The 15,560-nt window shown below is 45.5% G+C and overlaps 1 protein-coding gene across 1 annotated transcript in view; it reads right to left on the bottom strand.

Moving 5' to 3' along the window:
- The window catches only part of LOC311237063 (uncharacterized protein), a gene marked incomplete at both ends in the record, with an annotated part of 130,858 nt that overhangs the window by 51,962 nt on the left and 63,336 nt on the right, over window positions 1–15,560 (bottom strand). Inside the window, one exon of the mRNA XM_084324871.1 lies at window positions 6,522–6,808. Within this exon, the coding sequence (XP_084180997.1) occupies window positions 6,522–6,808 (287 nt within the window). The remainder of the gene's footprint in view (window positions 1–6,521; window positions 6,809–15,560) is intronic.

Here is a 15,560-nt window from a genome sequence, read left to right as displayed (position 1 = left end):
CGCACCAGGCGTTCCACACTGGGAGACCGAGCTTTCTCTGTAGCTGCCCCCAGGCTGTGGAACTCCCTCTCCCCCGCCATCCGAGGCTCTGACACCATGCATCAACCTCTTCAAAACCCACCTAAAAACACACCTGTTCACACTTGCCTTCACGCAACACGGCCCTGCTCCCAAGTAGCCCACCCCCTGACTCTTTTCTTTTAAGCCACAGATCCTGTTGTTTTTGTTTTTGTTAATTTTCTCGTTACATTTGTACATTGTTATGTTTCATCCAATTGGACAGCACCTTGCTTCCTTTTTTTTATCTTATTTGTTTTATTTTTCCTGTTGTTACTATACACATATATACACATTTTTACCCTTTCTTTTTTTATATAGCTTCTCTCTCCTTGTTCAGTGTCCTTGAGTCTGAGAAAGGCGCTGGCGCTTCTCTCTTTAAATCCAATTTATTATTATTATTATTATTATTATTATTATTATTATTATTATTATTATTATTATTATTATTATTATTATTAGAACATGGCGTTCCAAAGCAGTTGCCTCTGGGGTCAAGAAGAGATTGGGAAGAGATATAAATACAGTTAAATCAGAGCCCAAAACATCCTGAAATGACACATTGCTTCAACTTAACTTCACTTCACATAACTTTATATATATATTTTTTTTCACTTTTTTCTCCTTATTTTCTATTTTTCTCCCATCCCAATTTCGTGTATCCAATTCTCCCCTCCCCTGTCATGAACGTTGCTCGACTATGCCCCCCACTGGTCGGTTGTAGAGAGGATAGAAGCCTTGCATCACGTGTTCCCTCCGGCACACGAGGAGGCAGCCTGTCATATCTTTTCGCCTGCCAGCGCGGACTCTCAGTGGCGAGGAGTAACGCATGGGAGGCAACTTAACTTCACTTCACATTGACTTGACTTTCAAAACCAACTTCCATTCCATTCACTCTCTTCTCCGGCAGCTTCTTCTGCTGGTTCCCTCCCGGCTCTCACTGCGCCTATCTGCACCTATCTGCGCCTATCTGCACCTATCTGCACCTATCTGCACCTATCTGCACTGGTAAAAACCACGGAGCAGGGAGTCAGCCTCTCACCGATTCTTTAATTTTAATGTTTTTTAATGTTTTATTTATTACCTAGAGTAGATGTCTGATTCTGATAGTAGTAGCTGAGCAAGTACAGATTAAGCTCTATTTCCAGCAACGCTCTGCTTCACACTAACCAAGTAACACACATTCACACCTGGGAGCTGCCCAGTAGAACAACCACAGTCTGACACTGTTGACCACTAGGAGCTGCCCAGTAGAACAACCACAGTCTGCCACTGTTGACCACTAGGAGCTGCCCAGTAGAACAACCACAGTCTGACACTGTTGACCACTAGGAGCTGCCCAGTAGAACAACCACAGTCTGACACTGTTGACCACTAGGAGCTGCCCAGTAGAACAACCACAGTCTGACACTGTTGACCACTAGGAGCTGCCCAGTAGAACAACCACAGTCTGACACTGTTGACCACTAGGAGCTGCCCAGTAGAACAACCACAGTCTGCCACTGTTGACCACTAGGAGCTGCCCAGTAGAACAACCACAGTCTGACACTGTTGACCACTAGGGGCTGCCCAGTAGAACAACCACAGTCTGACACTGTTGACCACTAGGAGCTGCCCAGTAGAACAACCACAGTCTGACACTGTTGACCACTAGGAGCTGCCCAGTAGAACAACCACAGGCTGACACTGTTGACCACTAGGGGCTGCCCAGTAGAACAGCCACAGTCTGACACTGTTGACCACTAGGGGCTGCCCAGTAGAACAGCCACAGTCTGACACTGTTGACCACTAGGAGCTGCCCAGTAGAACAGCCACAGTCTGACACTGTTGACCACTAGGAGCTGCCCAGTAGAACAACCACAGTCTGACACTGTTGACCACTAGGGGCTGCCCAGTAGAACAACCACAGTCTGACACTGTTGACCACTAGGGGCTGCCCAGTAGAACAACCACAGTCTGACACTGTTGACCACTAGGAGCTGCCCAGTACAACCACAGTCTGACACTGTTGACCACTAGGGGCTGCCCAGTAGAACAACCACAGTCTGACACTGTTGACCACTAGGAGCTGCCCAGTAGAACAACCACAGGCTGACACTGTTGACCACTAGGGGCTGCCCAGTAGAACAGCCACAGTCTGACACTGTTGACCACTAGGGGCTGCCCAGTAGAACAACCACAGTCTGACACTGTTGACCACTAGGAGCTGCCCAGTAGAACAACCACAGGCTGACACTGTTGACCACTAGCAGCTGCCCAGTAGAACAACCACAGGCTGACACTGTTGACCACTAGGGGCTGCCCAGTAGAACAACCACAGTCTGACACTGTTGACCACTAGGAGCTGCCCAGTAGAACAACCACAGTCTGACACTGTTGACCACTAGGAGCTGCCCAGTAGAACAACCACAGTCTGACACTGTTGACCACTAGGGGCTGCCCAGTAGAACAACCACAGTCTGACACTGTTGACCACTAGGAGCTGCCCAGTAGAACAACCACAGGCTGACACTGTTGACCACTAGGAGCTGCCCAGTAGAACAACCACAGTCTGACACTGTTGACCACTAGGAGCTGCCCATTAGAACAACCACAGTCTGACACTGTTGACCACTAGGGGCTGCCCAGTACAACCACAGTCGGACACTGTTGACCACTAGGAGCTGCCCAGTACAACCACAGTCTGACACTGTTGACCACTAGGAGCTGCCCAGTACAACCACAGTCTGACACTGTTGACCACTAGGAGCCGCCCAGTACAACCACAGTCTGACACTGTTGACCACTAGGAGCTGCCCAGTAGAACAACCACAGGCTGACACTGTTGGCCACTGAGCATCTCCACTGGATCAGTAACTTGGGAGTTAACATGAGGCGTCAATAATAATAGCATCAATTATAAAAAAAATAATTTGCCAGTCCAGAGGGGTTCAACCCGGCGACCTTCCCATCACAAGCCCGTTTCACTCCACAGGATACCCGCCTGATGACCGGGTGGGTGTTTTACACTATTTAACCCTTTCACTACCACACTACCGAAGGTTAACCTTTCACTACCACACTACAGACGGTTAACCTTCTGTAGTGTGGTTGTGAAAGGGTTACTGTAGTGTGGTTGTGAAAGGGTTAACCCTTTGTCGTGTGTCAGTGAAGGGGTTAACCTTCTGTATTGACGCAGTGAAATGTGGTAGTGAAAGGGTTAAACGCACTCTCAGTCCAGACAGTTTGGACGACATTTCTTGCCAGTTATTTTTTTCTACAATAATTTGTGATGCCATCACAAACACTGCCATTTAAAGGGTAACAATTCAAAAATTCCTGCACCAGAATGCAGGAAATTAAGTCTTTGTAACAAAACATTTCCTGGTGGGGGACCCCCAGACCCCCTGCTTAAAAATTGGCCTGATTGGGGCTATATTTCACAGCCTGAATTATCTCCCCAGTCCGGCCCTGCGAGTGGCTACAGATGGGTGCAGTGTTGGGCAGTAACGCATTACTTAGTAACGTGTAATTTTATTACTTTCCCCAGTAATGAGTAAAGTAAGGCTTTACAATTTCCAAAATAGTAATTATATTACAGTTACTAATCCAAGTAACACTGCATGACTGCGTTACATCGTTGCCAGAATGTAATGTGATTTTTTTTGTCCTCCTATAACGATTATGTTTAGAGCAGAGCATTTTTTTTCGAGCAGGTCAGAGCGAGGTCACGTCGGCCACTAGCCAAAAAGCAGCATGGAGGGTGATGAAGAGAGGTAACGTTACCCGTTCAATAGCTGTCCACTGTAAACTATGTGGGGGGAGCAAAACGTTTCTAATTTGATGAATCATCTGACTCGGCAGCACGACAATGTGAAAACTTGACGCATAAAAAACCCGACGCTGACAGGGAAGCCTCTACCAGTGCCAGTGATGGATGCCTATTTCCACGGTTGACTCGCCCTTATTTCGACGCATCATCGAGAAAATACCCACAAAGGACAATGTCAAGCTGCCAACAGAGAAAGACGTTTGCTGGCTGCCTCGGGAGAGAATATGCGGTGATGGAAGCTAATTTGAAGGCCACACTGAAGAGAGACTTTGTTTCCATCACAGCTGACATGTGGACAGCTAACAACAGAAGCTAAACAGGTTGTACATTACTTGGAGTAATATAACTAATTACTTTGATACAAAGTAATCAGTAAAGTCATTTTGATTACTTTAAAAAAATGAGTAATCAGTAATAAGTATGAATTTAATTTCCTGTGTAAGTGTGTGTGTTGCCATTTGTGTTGCAGTTCTGGCATTATGTCAGAAGTATTACAACTTTAAATTGTTTTATGAAAGCAGATGCCATTCCATCTTTGGCAAACATGGTACATGTCAGTCAGAAAGACATTGAGACACTCCCTTCTCCCATCCTCTCCCCTCTCCCCCTCTCCTATCCTCTCCCCCTCTCCCATCCTCTCCCCTCTCCCCCTCCCCCTCTCTCCCATCCTCTCCCCCTCTCCCATCCTCTCCCCCTCCCTCCCATCCTCTCCCCTCTCCACCCTCCCCCTCTCCTCTCTCCCATCCTCTCCCCCTCTCCCATCCTCTCCCCCTCTCCCATCCTCTCCCCTCCGTAGAAAATGTTCTTTATAACAGTAAATAATGGTATGAGCATATACTGTTGTGTATAATGACAAAGTTGTTATTCCAGACTGACTGTTAGACAATACTGTGTTTTTCTGGAAATCTACAAAGATTGCTTAATCACTCTGGGGGCCGAGAGGAGAGGGATTTCTGGGAAGACAACAAGGGAAAGTGTGGACTGTGAGGAAAGGGAGGATACATTCCTGTGAGGAACACAGTCTTTTTGCTATGTGTTTCCTGACAACTATAAATATCTGGTGTATTTTATTCAGACGCATACTCTGCAGACAGACCTTGTATTCTCAGTTTCTTTTGAATAAAGTTATGCAAATCGAAGTCCAGTCTCCGTCTATGACTTTCTACTTCTCTCGGTTTAGAGGAAAGAGTCTTTTATTCTCCAACACTGTCCTAGAAAGCCTGATGAGATATGGGATGGCAGCGTGGTTTGGTACACATTCACAGTACAGTGTAAGTCGAAGCTTGAAAGGCAAGTGAAAGCAGCGATGAAGGTGACCGGAAATACTAAGTATCCGTCACTCCAATCAATCCTTGAGAATGTACAGTAGTGGTCAGCCAGGCACAGAGAATCTTACAGGACCCTTCTCATATTGTATATCCTGAATACGAAGTTCTTCCCTCAGGGAGACGGTTCAGAGCGAGTATAGATACAAGAGCAACCGCTACAAGCTCTCCTTCCTTCCTACAGTACATCCATCGCTCTCCTAAATAAATCGTCTAGAACACAGTAACACTTGAGCTTTTGTTCTATTCCTGTGAGGTGCCACTTAACAGTGGTTTGTCACCTTTTTCTTGTCCACATCTTGTTGCAATATAATTAGGCCGTGGTGCAACACCAAGGGCAAGGTGCAATTTAAAGGGAAAGGTGCAATATGAAGCTTTTGAAATTAGTTGACCTACTTATGAATTATGGTCTCTATGCATAGTCATATTTGTCTGATGTCCTTTCTACTAACTGTATGAATGATTGTATATACTGTATATATTTTTTGTTTACACTGTTATCGCAGACCGATGCAGCACTGATGTTCCTAGTAAATGTCCCCCTCAGGGACAATAACGTTTATTCTTATCCCCCTCTCCCTTCTCCCCCTCTCCCCTCTCTCCCCCTCTCCCTCTCTCCCCTCTCCCCCTCTCCCTTCTCCCCCTCTCCCCTCTCCCCCTTTCCCCTCTCCCTTCTCCCCCTCTCCCCTCTCCCCCTCTCCCCTCTCCCTTCTCCCCCTCTCCCCTCTCCCTTCTCCCCCCTCTCCCCTCTCCCTTCTCCCCCCTCTCCCCTCGTCCCTCTCCCTTCTCCCCCTCTCCTTCTCTCCTCTCCCTTCTCCCCCTCTTCCCTCTCCCTTCTCCCCCTCTCCCTTCTCCCTCTCTCCTCTCCCTTCTCCCCCTCTTCCCTCTCCCTTCTCCCCCTCTTCCCTCTCCCCCTCTTCCCTCTCCCCCTCTCCCCTCTCCCCCTCTCCCCTCTCCCCTCCCCCCTCTCCCCTCTCCCTTCTCCCCCTCTCCCCTTCTCCTTCTCCCCCTCTCCCTTCTGCCCCTCTCCCTTCTCCCCCTCTCCCTTCTCCCCTCTCCCTTCTCCCCCCTCTCATCTCTCCCCTCTCCCTTCTCCCCCTCTCCCCTCTCCCTTCTCCCCCCTCTCATCTCTCCCCTCTCCCTTCTCCCCCTCTCCCCTTTCCCCTCTCCCTTCTCCCCCTCTCCCCTCCCCCTCTCCCCTCTCCCTTCTCCCCCTCTTCCCTCTCCCCCTCTTCCCTCTCCCTTCTCCCCTCTCCCCCTCTCCGCTCTCCCTTCTCCCCTCCCCCTCTCCCTTCTCCCCCTCTCCCCCAGGTCTCGGCGAGTCTTACCCGGCCACGCTGCTCGTGGTGGAGCTCTCGGAGATCTGCGAGCTGGCGATCCACTTGGTCTCTCCCACCACCGTCCTGGCGTGCGGGAGGCGGCCCACGTCCTTCACCGTCATCATCAGGTGGCGGGACGACTTCAGCACCCGCACGGCGTCGTCGTGGGGGATGCCCAGGAAGCTCCGCCCGTTCACCTCCAGGATCTGGTCTCCGACCTGCGGGGCAGGGAGGGCATAGGGAGGCATGGAGGGCGGGACTGAGCAGGGCGGTGGGGGTAACGCCAGCAGGGCAGCCTGGGACGGTCACACATGCACACATGCGCGTAAACGGGTTGATAGGTTAAAGGTTAGACGGAGGAGGAGTGAGACAGGAGGAAGTGGCAGAGGTACACAGGACGTCGAGTAGGTCATTAGTGGCGAACAGAGGTGACTGTGGAGCTGATGTATCACAGGTGTTGGATAAGAGGAGGATCGCGGGCATTAAGGTATGAAACGGTCGAGGACGGATTGGTGTTTTGTTCTCGTTTCTGTTGAGTTAAAGTTTACAACGAAAATGTTCTGCGCACGTTGAGTCAATGTCCCACAGGCATACAGGTGCCTCAGTCTGCTAAGGTGCAAGCATTCTTCATATGAACCTCAGAGGTCTAACCTCATTTGAGTGTTCTAAAAAAATACATGTTATTGACTGTGTAATTTTGCCAATGTTATGATATAAATGTTTGAGTTTATATCAAACGTTTACAGGCCTGGCATACTCAATTTTCAAAGACCATGGCTTTTACACGTTTTCCATGATCGTAGGAACCCTGTATCTGCTGTATGCTGCCGTCACATCCCTATACCTCCCCGATCTATCTTTATTGTTCATTTTATATCTGTCACTATGCAGTATTCTGGCTTTACACACTACTTGAAAATTGTGAACTGTCCCAAATAAAAGTGCATTGTTGATGGCTAATTGCTTTTTTGCGCAGCATTTAGACTTAATTAAGTGTTTAGCGTTAAAAAAAAAAAAACTCCCCAAAGTCAGTTAGTCTCTCATTGTTCTCTCATTATACTGCGTTCAGTCAAGCAGCTCTCGCTAAACAGAGCTCTCTCTGAACAGAAGCCAACATCAGCAGGAGGATCCAATAACTTGTGTTTCCTGGACACTTTCCACTGAGCCCCACATGGGCATACACAACCAGACCTGTCTCTCTCTCTCTCTCTCTCTCTCTCTCTCTCTCTCTCTCTCTCTCTCTCTCTCTCCTCTCTCTCCTCTCTCTCCTCTCTCTCTCTCTTTCTATTTCTCTCCCTCTCTCTCTCTCTCTCTCTCTCTCTCTCTCTCTCTCTCTCTCTCTCTCTCTCTCTCTCTCACACACACACACACACACACACACACACACACACACACACACACACACACACACACACACACACACACACACACACACACACACACACACACACACACACACACACACACACACACACACACACACACACACACACACACACACACAGACACACCCACACACACACACACACGCTTAAAAAGCATTCTGGGAAGACACACCACACAGTCGGTATATATAGAGTTGCAAAGCCATTCAACAATATAAGTAAATCTGTTGGCACTGTGCTCCTATCCTTTGTGTAACGCGTACAATAGATGCTGCTGTGCTCGTCATCAAATGCTCAATCCATGCTGCAGTTAGCAGGCCAGTCACAACCACACGGCTCAGATATATAGTTTGTACCCGCAAGCTGTTTGCATTACAAACAGCCACTAAGTCATGCCCTGGACCAGGCTCTATGGTCTGCCCATGGACCTTAATTAACCATGTTGTGTTGCTCTACTGCACTAAGCTGCTGTGGTTGTTGTTACCCCTGCCAGGCGAACGACTGGGGGAGCTACTGTTTTGGGGGATTTGTGTGTGTGTGTGTGTGTGTGTGTGTGTGTGTGTGTGTGTGTGTGTGTGTGTGTGTGTGTGTGTGTGTGTGTGTGTGTGTGTGTGTGTGTGTGTGTGTGTGTGTGTGTGTGTGTGTGTGTGTGTGTGTGTGTGTGTGTGTGTGTGTGTGTGTGTGTGTGTGTGTGTGTGTGTGCGTGAGTTTCTGTTCGTAGTCTACAGTAGCTAGAAAAGTATTGGGCCGATTAACAGGACATTTTCTGTGCACATTTACGAGTGTATATGTAAGGGATAATGTATAGCTACGAGGTCATTGTCGCAAAATAATTGACCGACACAGAGTTTAGAATACCGAGGCGCCTCGCCGAGTTGTTTTAAACATAGTGAAGGTCAATTATTTTGCTACAATGACCGAGTATAGCTATACATTATCCCGCTTATTACATGGCTAACTTACTAACAATATACCTAATTCATTTTACACCATCGACAAGACGAGATCAAAAGCAGACACAGTTGTTCTGTGGCTCCGTCCGCTGTCAGCCCAAATAAAGTTATTATTATCGCCGGCAGGTGTGTGGATTGATTGCACTGCTGCAGTGTGTGTCAGTGGGCTTGATTGTGAACAGCGGTCATTATTGCTCGGCAGAGGTCCGTTATCGAGTAATAACGGACCTCTGACGAGCGCTATTGACCAATCACAATCAAGCATTTCGGCGAATGTTAAAACGCCATGTAATAATCAAATTTATTTATGGATTTGATGAGTCAAGACCTTCTCAACACCTGTACAATCAAGTACTAACTTCGCTCTTCCAAGAAGGAGTAAAGAACCTTTTTTTCCCCCTCATGCACTTGACGTTGTTGGCATACAACCTGTCCTGTACTCACTGCTGGATGTATCTAGTTTACGTTACAGTAGCTGTAACGTAAAGATTCTTCTTTATCATGACCCACTCGTACACATTTAGACCAGCCCCACTAAAACAGTCTAGGGTGGCTCAGGGTGGACAAAAGAGTATCAATGATAAGAGTATGTGTTACAGACCCTGTCCTTATGTATGTATATAGAGGGAGTAATGTATGTTATCTGTTGTGTGTGTGTATATAGGCATGTTTTGGTTGTTCTGTTTTTGTCTCCCTCCTGTGTAACATATCCCATTCTCAGGTGTCTCCCAGTTGCAGCACCAGCAGCCAGCTGGTCAATCAGCAACTCACCCCAGTGCAACGGCAGGTGAAGCTGATCTGCAATCAACATCCACTCTCCCTTTATATATCCCATTTTGTGGAGTGTTAGTGAGCTCTCTGGTTCATTGGTTGTGGTAATATTCTGTGTCTTTGTGGTAGAGCTCTCGTTTGCTATAGAGCCGTGGCTCTTAGTGTGTTTTGGTATAGAGCTGAGGCTCTTAGGTAGTTTTGTGTGAGAGCTAGTCAAAGCTCTGTGTGAGCTGGTATTGTGTGAGAGCTGGTCAAAGCTCTGGTTGTTTATACTATAGCATAGTATCTTTTGTGTTCCTTATTGTGGCACATTTCTGTTAACCTTAACCTTTGGATATTTGTTTATTCCCTGTTCACCCAGCCTATGGTGATTGTCTTTCTTTTGTATTAATCTTTTGTTTTCGCACACAGGGACATTGAGGACAGGAAGATACCCTGGGGTCTACATTTTTGCGATACAAGATACTTTAATGCCACACAACAATGGTTGTTGGTAATTGTTTTCGGTACAGATGTTAAGCACTGGTTACATCAAACATGAAACAGACATCAAACATCAAAATCACGTAGGTGACCTGCTGTTAAAGACACCAGCCTTAGAAGTGAGCACTGCCACCTGTACTTTTGGGCGTCCACGCCTGTAAGGGGGGGTGGGCTTTCATTTCCTTTTGATATTTCATTTGGTGCCACTGGTAGTCCTCGATCTCTGTGTTTTTGTGTATATAAAAATAAATACTATTTTGCAAATTGTTTCTTGGGTTTTGTGTCACTGCACCCTCACCTACCCTGTCTGTGGCCTTGTGTTGTGTCTCCTTACTGGGGTACGTAACAGTATGCCTACTCTAAGATTTATAAAGGGGAGATGCCAGTTACCTATACAATTACTTCCAATATGTCAAAAATAATCACAGCCATGAAACCAGAGGTAGAGACACAAACATAGTCCCTTTAGATTTAAACTTATTTCGTACGGCCAGCAGACCTTTCTTTACTCAGCTGCAGTTCTGTGGAACAGCCTGCCCAGCAGCATTAAACAGGCCCCCGGGTTAACTGGCTTCAAAAAGTCTGTACGAACATGGCTATCAGCATAGGAAAGAGAGGGTAGCATATTTATTATTCTTTTATCTTCTAATCTATACTCTATATACATTTGTCTCTTAATGTTTTATGATGATGTTTTATGTTGATGTATGTCCTGTCTCTTAATACCAGGGACCATGATGGAAATAAGTGCTTGCATTTTATCATATTTTTATCCCTTGGATGATGTCTCTAATCCACAATAAAATCAATCAATACCACTGATCTTCATTAATTTAAGACAAATTTAAAACAAATCATCTGTGAGGAATGACAAATCAAACTACTAGCTGGACTTAATCACTAGCTCTTATACAAATCCCACAACCTTTTGGAAGTGTCATGGTTTTTGCCTTATTTCACCTCTCTGTGAGGGACAGCTGTCAATCCCTGTTCCCTGTGGCTGCACGGATACTAACTAAAACTAGACAATTTTATCACATCACACCAGTTTTGTCCACCCTACACTGGCTTCCTATTCAAGCCCGATCTGACTTTAAAGTGCTCCTCACCTACAAAATTTTAAATGGGCTTGCACCGCTCTATCTATCCGATCTCATCTCTCGATACTCGCCCGCTCGTGCTCTGCGCTCACAAAATGCGGGGCTTCTATCGATTCCTAGGGTTAAAAAGAAATCCGCCGGCTCCCTACCTGTGGAACAAATTACCTGCCGTCATCAGGGGCGCCTGCTCTGTCAAAGCTTTTAAATCCCTGCTTAAGACCCGTCTTTTTCTCTCTCCTTCAACCTACCCTGATCTCACCTGGTCGGGGACTGACCCTTAGATTAATCTGTCTAGTTTAGTTAGGATGTCTATTTGCTCCCTTGTCTGCTTTTCTGCAGACATAGGAGAACCTTTTAACCTCTGTCTCTGTCTCAACCGGTCCCATGGAACAGCTTCATACCGTCTGTCTGGCCTGCAGTGCTGAACCCTCTGAGTGACTTATCCGGCCCCCACGGGGCATACGGCCCTGAGCTATTGTCTTGTATCTCATCCTGTATCCATACGCTTGCAGTAGTTCTATCTATTACTCTATTTCACAATTTTCTTATATACTATGATTCTACTGTCACCATGTATGCATATGCTCACTACATGTATTTATTGCTCGATCTCCGCCCACTACAAACATGGGAACTCTCTAACCCCCTCCTATTGCTAGGTTTTAGTGAGTTTGTCCTTACCTTCGCGTGGGGTATGTCTGGGAGTGTTGCATTTATTTATTTTGCATTTGTTTAAAACATTTTGGACCTTATGGTGTTCTTGTTTTGTTCTTGACTTATTGTGATGTTTCTTCTTGACTTGTTTAAAGAAGAAGTGTACGGCCCATGGGGACATTAACGCGTGATTGATTTGATTTGATTTGAATTGCCTCATGGGTCGACAGGTGTGTGGGCTTGATTGCACCTGATGCAGTGCAGCTGTGCTTATGGCCATGTTGAGTCTATTTAAGTTTGGATCTTGCAGTGTCAACTGCTAATTAATGTGCTGGCTATACGTTTGGTCAGGCTCATTATATTTAAGTGTAGTGCTGCCCTATTCAGCATTTAGCCTTCTTTTGTAGCCATCTTGTTTTCGGCTACTGGCTTAGTTTACACTTTACTTTATAGAGGCTGAGTCCTTTATGGTAGTGTTTTCTTTTGTTCTTTTGGAACTGTCCTTTGCACATAAACTCCCTTGGTGGAGGTTTATTGTTTTATGTTTTCAATATAAACTCTGTTTTTAGGAGTTGCCTTTGTGGCTTATTTATTCTTTCTACAATAACTCTTTAATGAGTTTTTTTGGACTTTACTTATTTTCTTAAATACTCACTTTGAGGCTTTCACCTATAAAGGTTGTTTTGTGTTGTTTATTTCCCCCCTTCTCCTAAAACGTCTGCGTAAGCAGTTTTGTGGTTATTCGTTTAACGTATAACTTTAAGAGTCCATATTATCTGCTCATGACCCACACACACAGCCCTCACAGGAAGGTGGTGAATTCTAGCAAAAATAGGACTACTGTCTCTTTACCTACACATGGCAGATTTTATGATTGCTTAATATCTGAACGGGAGGAGATCTGTTCAGCCTTTAACAGATGTGAGTGAGATGTGAACATTTATTTGATGCTGGTCATTTGTTTGATAATGATTACGTAGGACCCCCTCTTGGTGATCATGGTCATCATGTGCACATTGAGGGGCATGTCTCTCAGTTTTCCTTTCAGTCTTTCTCTACTAATGTTGTTTTTGAAGCTTTGCAATCCATTGATTCCAGGAAATGAGCCCTCAGGCTACTTCCATTAATTACAGGGCAAATAACACACATATTGAATCGTTCTTTGTCAACAGGCAAATTTCTAGTACATGGAAAACCTCTCATGTATCTCCATTGCATAAATGTGGAGATAGAAGTGACCTAAATAATTATAGAAACTGTCCTGTCTTGCAAAATCCCTGGAATTGTTGGTAAATAACCAGCTCAAAGCATTTCTCTCAAATCATTCTGTATTAAACCCACACAAATCTGGCTTCAGAGCAAAATCATATAGCACAATCTTAGCCACTATATTAGTTGTGAATGATATAAATGGTAAATGGTAAATGGCTGCATTTATATAGCGCTTTTATCCAAAGCGCTTTATAATTTGTTCCTCACATTTTACCCATTCACTCACACATTCACACACACCGACGGCAGAGGCAACCATGCAAAGTGCCAACCTGCTCATCGGGAGCAGTTAGGTGTTAAGTGTCTTGCTCAAGTACACTTCGACAAGCTGTGGGAGGAGCGGGAATCGAAACGGGAACCTCCGGATTACCAGACGATTGCTCTACCTCCTGAGCCACTGCCGCACCCATATAGTAACCGCCCCTAGATAAAAGAAAACATGGTGCTGCATTATTTGTAGATCTGTCAAAAGCATCCAGTTGACCATTCTCTTCTTTTACAGACTACACACCGTTGGTTTTAATGCAAATGCTTGCAGTTGGTTTCAGAGCTATTTGTCTGGGATACAGTGTTTGAAAACTGGGAAAGCCCAATCAGAGTTCTTACACATTACAAAAGGCATCCCGCAGGGATAAATCCTGGGTTCCGTCTTATTTATCATTCTCCTTTTCTCCTATAAGTCTCCTTTTTAAGTGGAAGTCAAGTTAATCTTTATGCAGATGACACTATTGTCTATTGTATTGCTGACTCTGTACAACTAGCCATTGAGAACCTGCAACTCTCATTTAATGCTCTGCAACATGCGCATATTGGCCTTAAAGGGATATTTCACTTTAGTAGAACTTGTCTAAAGTCATGTACAAGTAAGCTAGCAATGACTACTGCCGTCCACTGTCAACACCACCATTCCTCCCAGGTGTCAGGCTCCTCATTAATTACCATTCATTCAAGTCTAAATATAATACTTCTGAAATATAAACAAACTATACAGCAATATTATTCTGTGTAATTTTTTATTTTAATTAAAAACAAAATGTATTTCAAAATGTTTGTGCCATTTTTCAACATTAGCTATTTCTCACTTGAAGTATAGTTTGACCAACTGTCAACTTGTCACAGCATGTTTAGAATCTTTATTCCATTAACACATTAACTGCCACGGAGTTTGCCCCTCTCATACCACTCTCTGCCACCACTCTAAGCCTATGGAGATGTTCACCTTCTTTGCAGGGCTATAACTTTTTTAATTGAATTGCTAAATTGACATTACTATGGCCCATTCAACATCGATTATCTATCGTTCAGGATGTAGGAACGTTATACTTTTTCATTCATAGATTCATACGAAAATACCGTCTAGAATATAAATATGTTTTTATCGTTTTCTGCAGTAATTCCTAGAACGCTAGTTATAGGCCTAAACGCATAATATAGATTATCGATTGCAGTTTATTCGTGATACACGCTATATTAAAGGGATATTTCACTATAACTTGTCAGGTTTCAGGAGTCTTACCTCTATCATATACAAATAACCTGTCCCTGTTGTCCGCTGTCAACACCACCATTCCTCCCAGGTGTCGGGCTCCTCATTCACTTCCATTCATTTTGTGGACCATGTATAAATATCATACTTCTGAAGTATAAACAGACTACTGCCATATTGATTTCCGTGAAACAGACAATTCACAGACTCAGGTTTGAGTGTTTTGTTTATCTTTGCCTTATATTGGATTTTTGGGGAGTGGTTACCCATGGTTATATTATCGTACTTGGCCATCGCGTCCCGCTCTTAGAGCCTATCGGGATACCTCATCTCATGTACCTATTGTACTCCATCAACGAAAAAAACACGTACACGTACACCTGCCGGGTCCCGCCCCTATGGAGGCGTAGCCTATAAGACAGTGGGCCTGGTCACCAAACACTCTTCCTCTATTTTCGTTTCCATCATAACGGATGCAGTGCACCTTATGTTAACTAGTTGTTATGAAAAGATTAGAGAAATTGCGTAATGTTGAGGGTCCAGCCGACATTGTAAACATGTTGCATGTTTGTGGTGTTATAGAGATCTTGACTCAGTCGCAAGCTATAACTGCGGGGAGGATTAGGATGCTATCAACGTTGTTGTTAGGCATGTTTGGTTGGAGCAGTCTCCTCTTGGGGAAGAGTATTTTTGGTCGTTCTGTGGAGGCGCAGGCGGTTGTTGATCTGGGTCCTACACCGCCTCACGCTGTGCAGCCAGAGGTGGGAGCACGGTCTCGTCAACGACTGTGGCGAGATCCTCGACAGGTGGCCATGTTTCCCCCGCCAGTGGTGCCCTGGGCGGAGAGTCAACAGGGTTCCACAAGGCCGACAGCCTTGGCGGCCGAGGGATCGGCCATTTTGGATAAAACAAGCCGTCGTCACTTTGCCGCGAGCAGCCCGCTC

This window comes from Notolepis coatsorum (genome assembly GCF_963971535.1).
Source record: "Notolepis coatsorum genome assembly, chromosome: 11".
Taxonomy (NCBI): Eukaryota; Metazoa; Chordata; class Actinopteri; order Aulopiformes; family Paralepididae; genus Notolepis; species Notolepis coatsorum.
The sequence above is the reverse complement of the archived record's forward strand: the minus strand, read 5'-3'. Positions and strand labels throughout refer to the sequence as shown.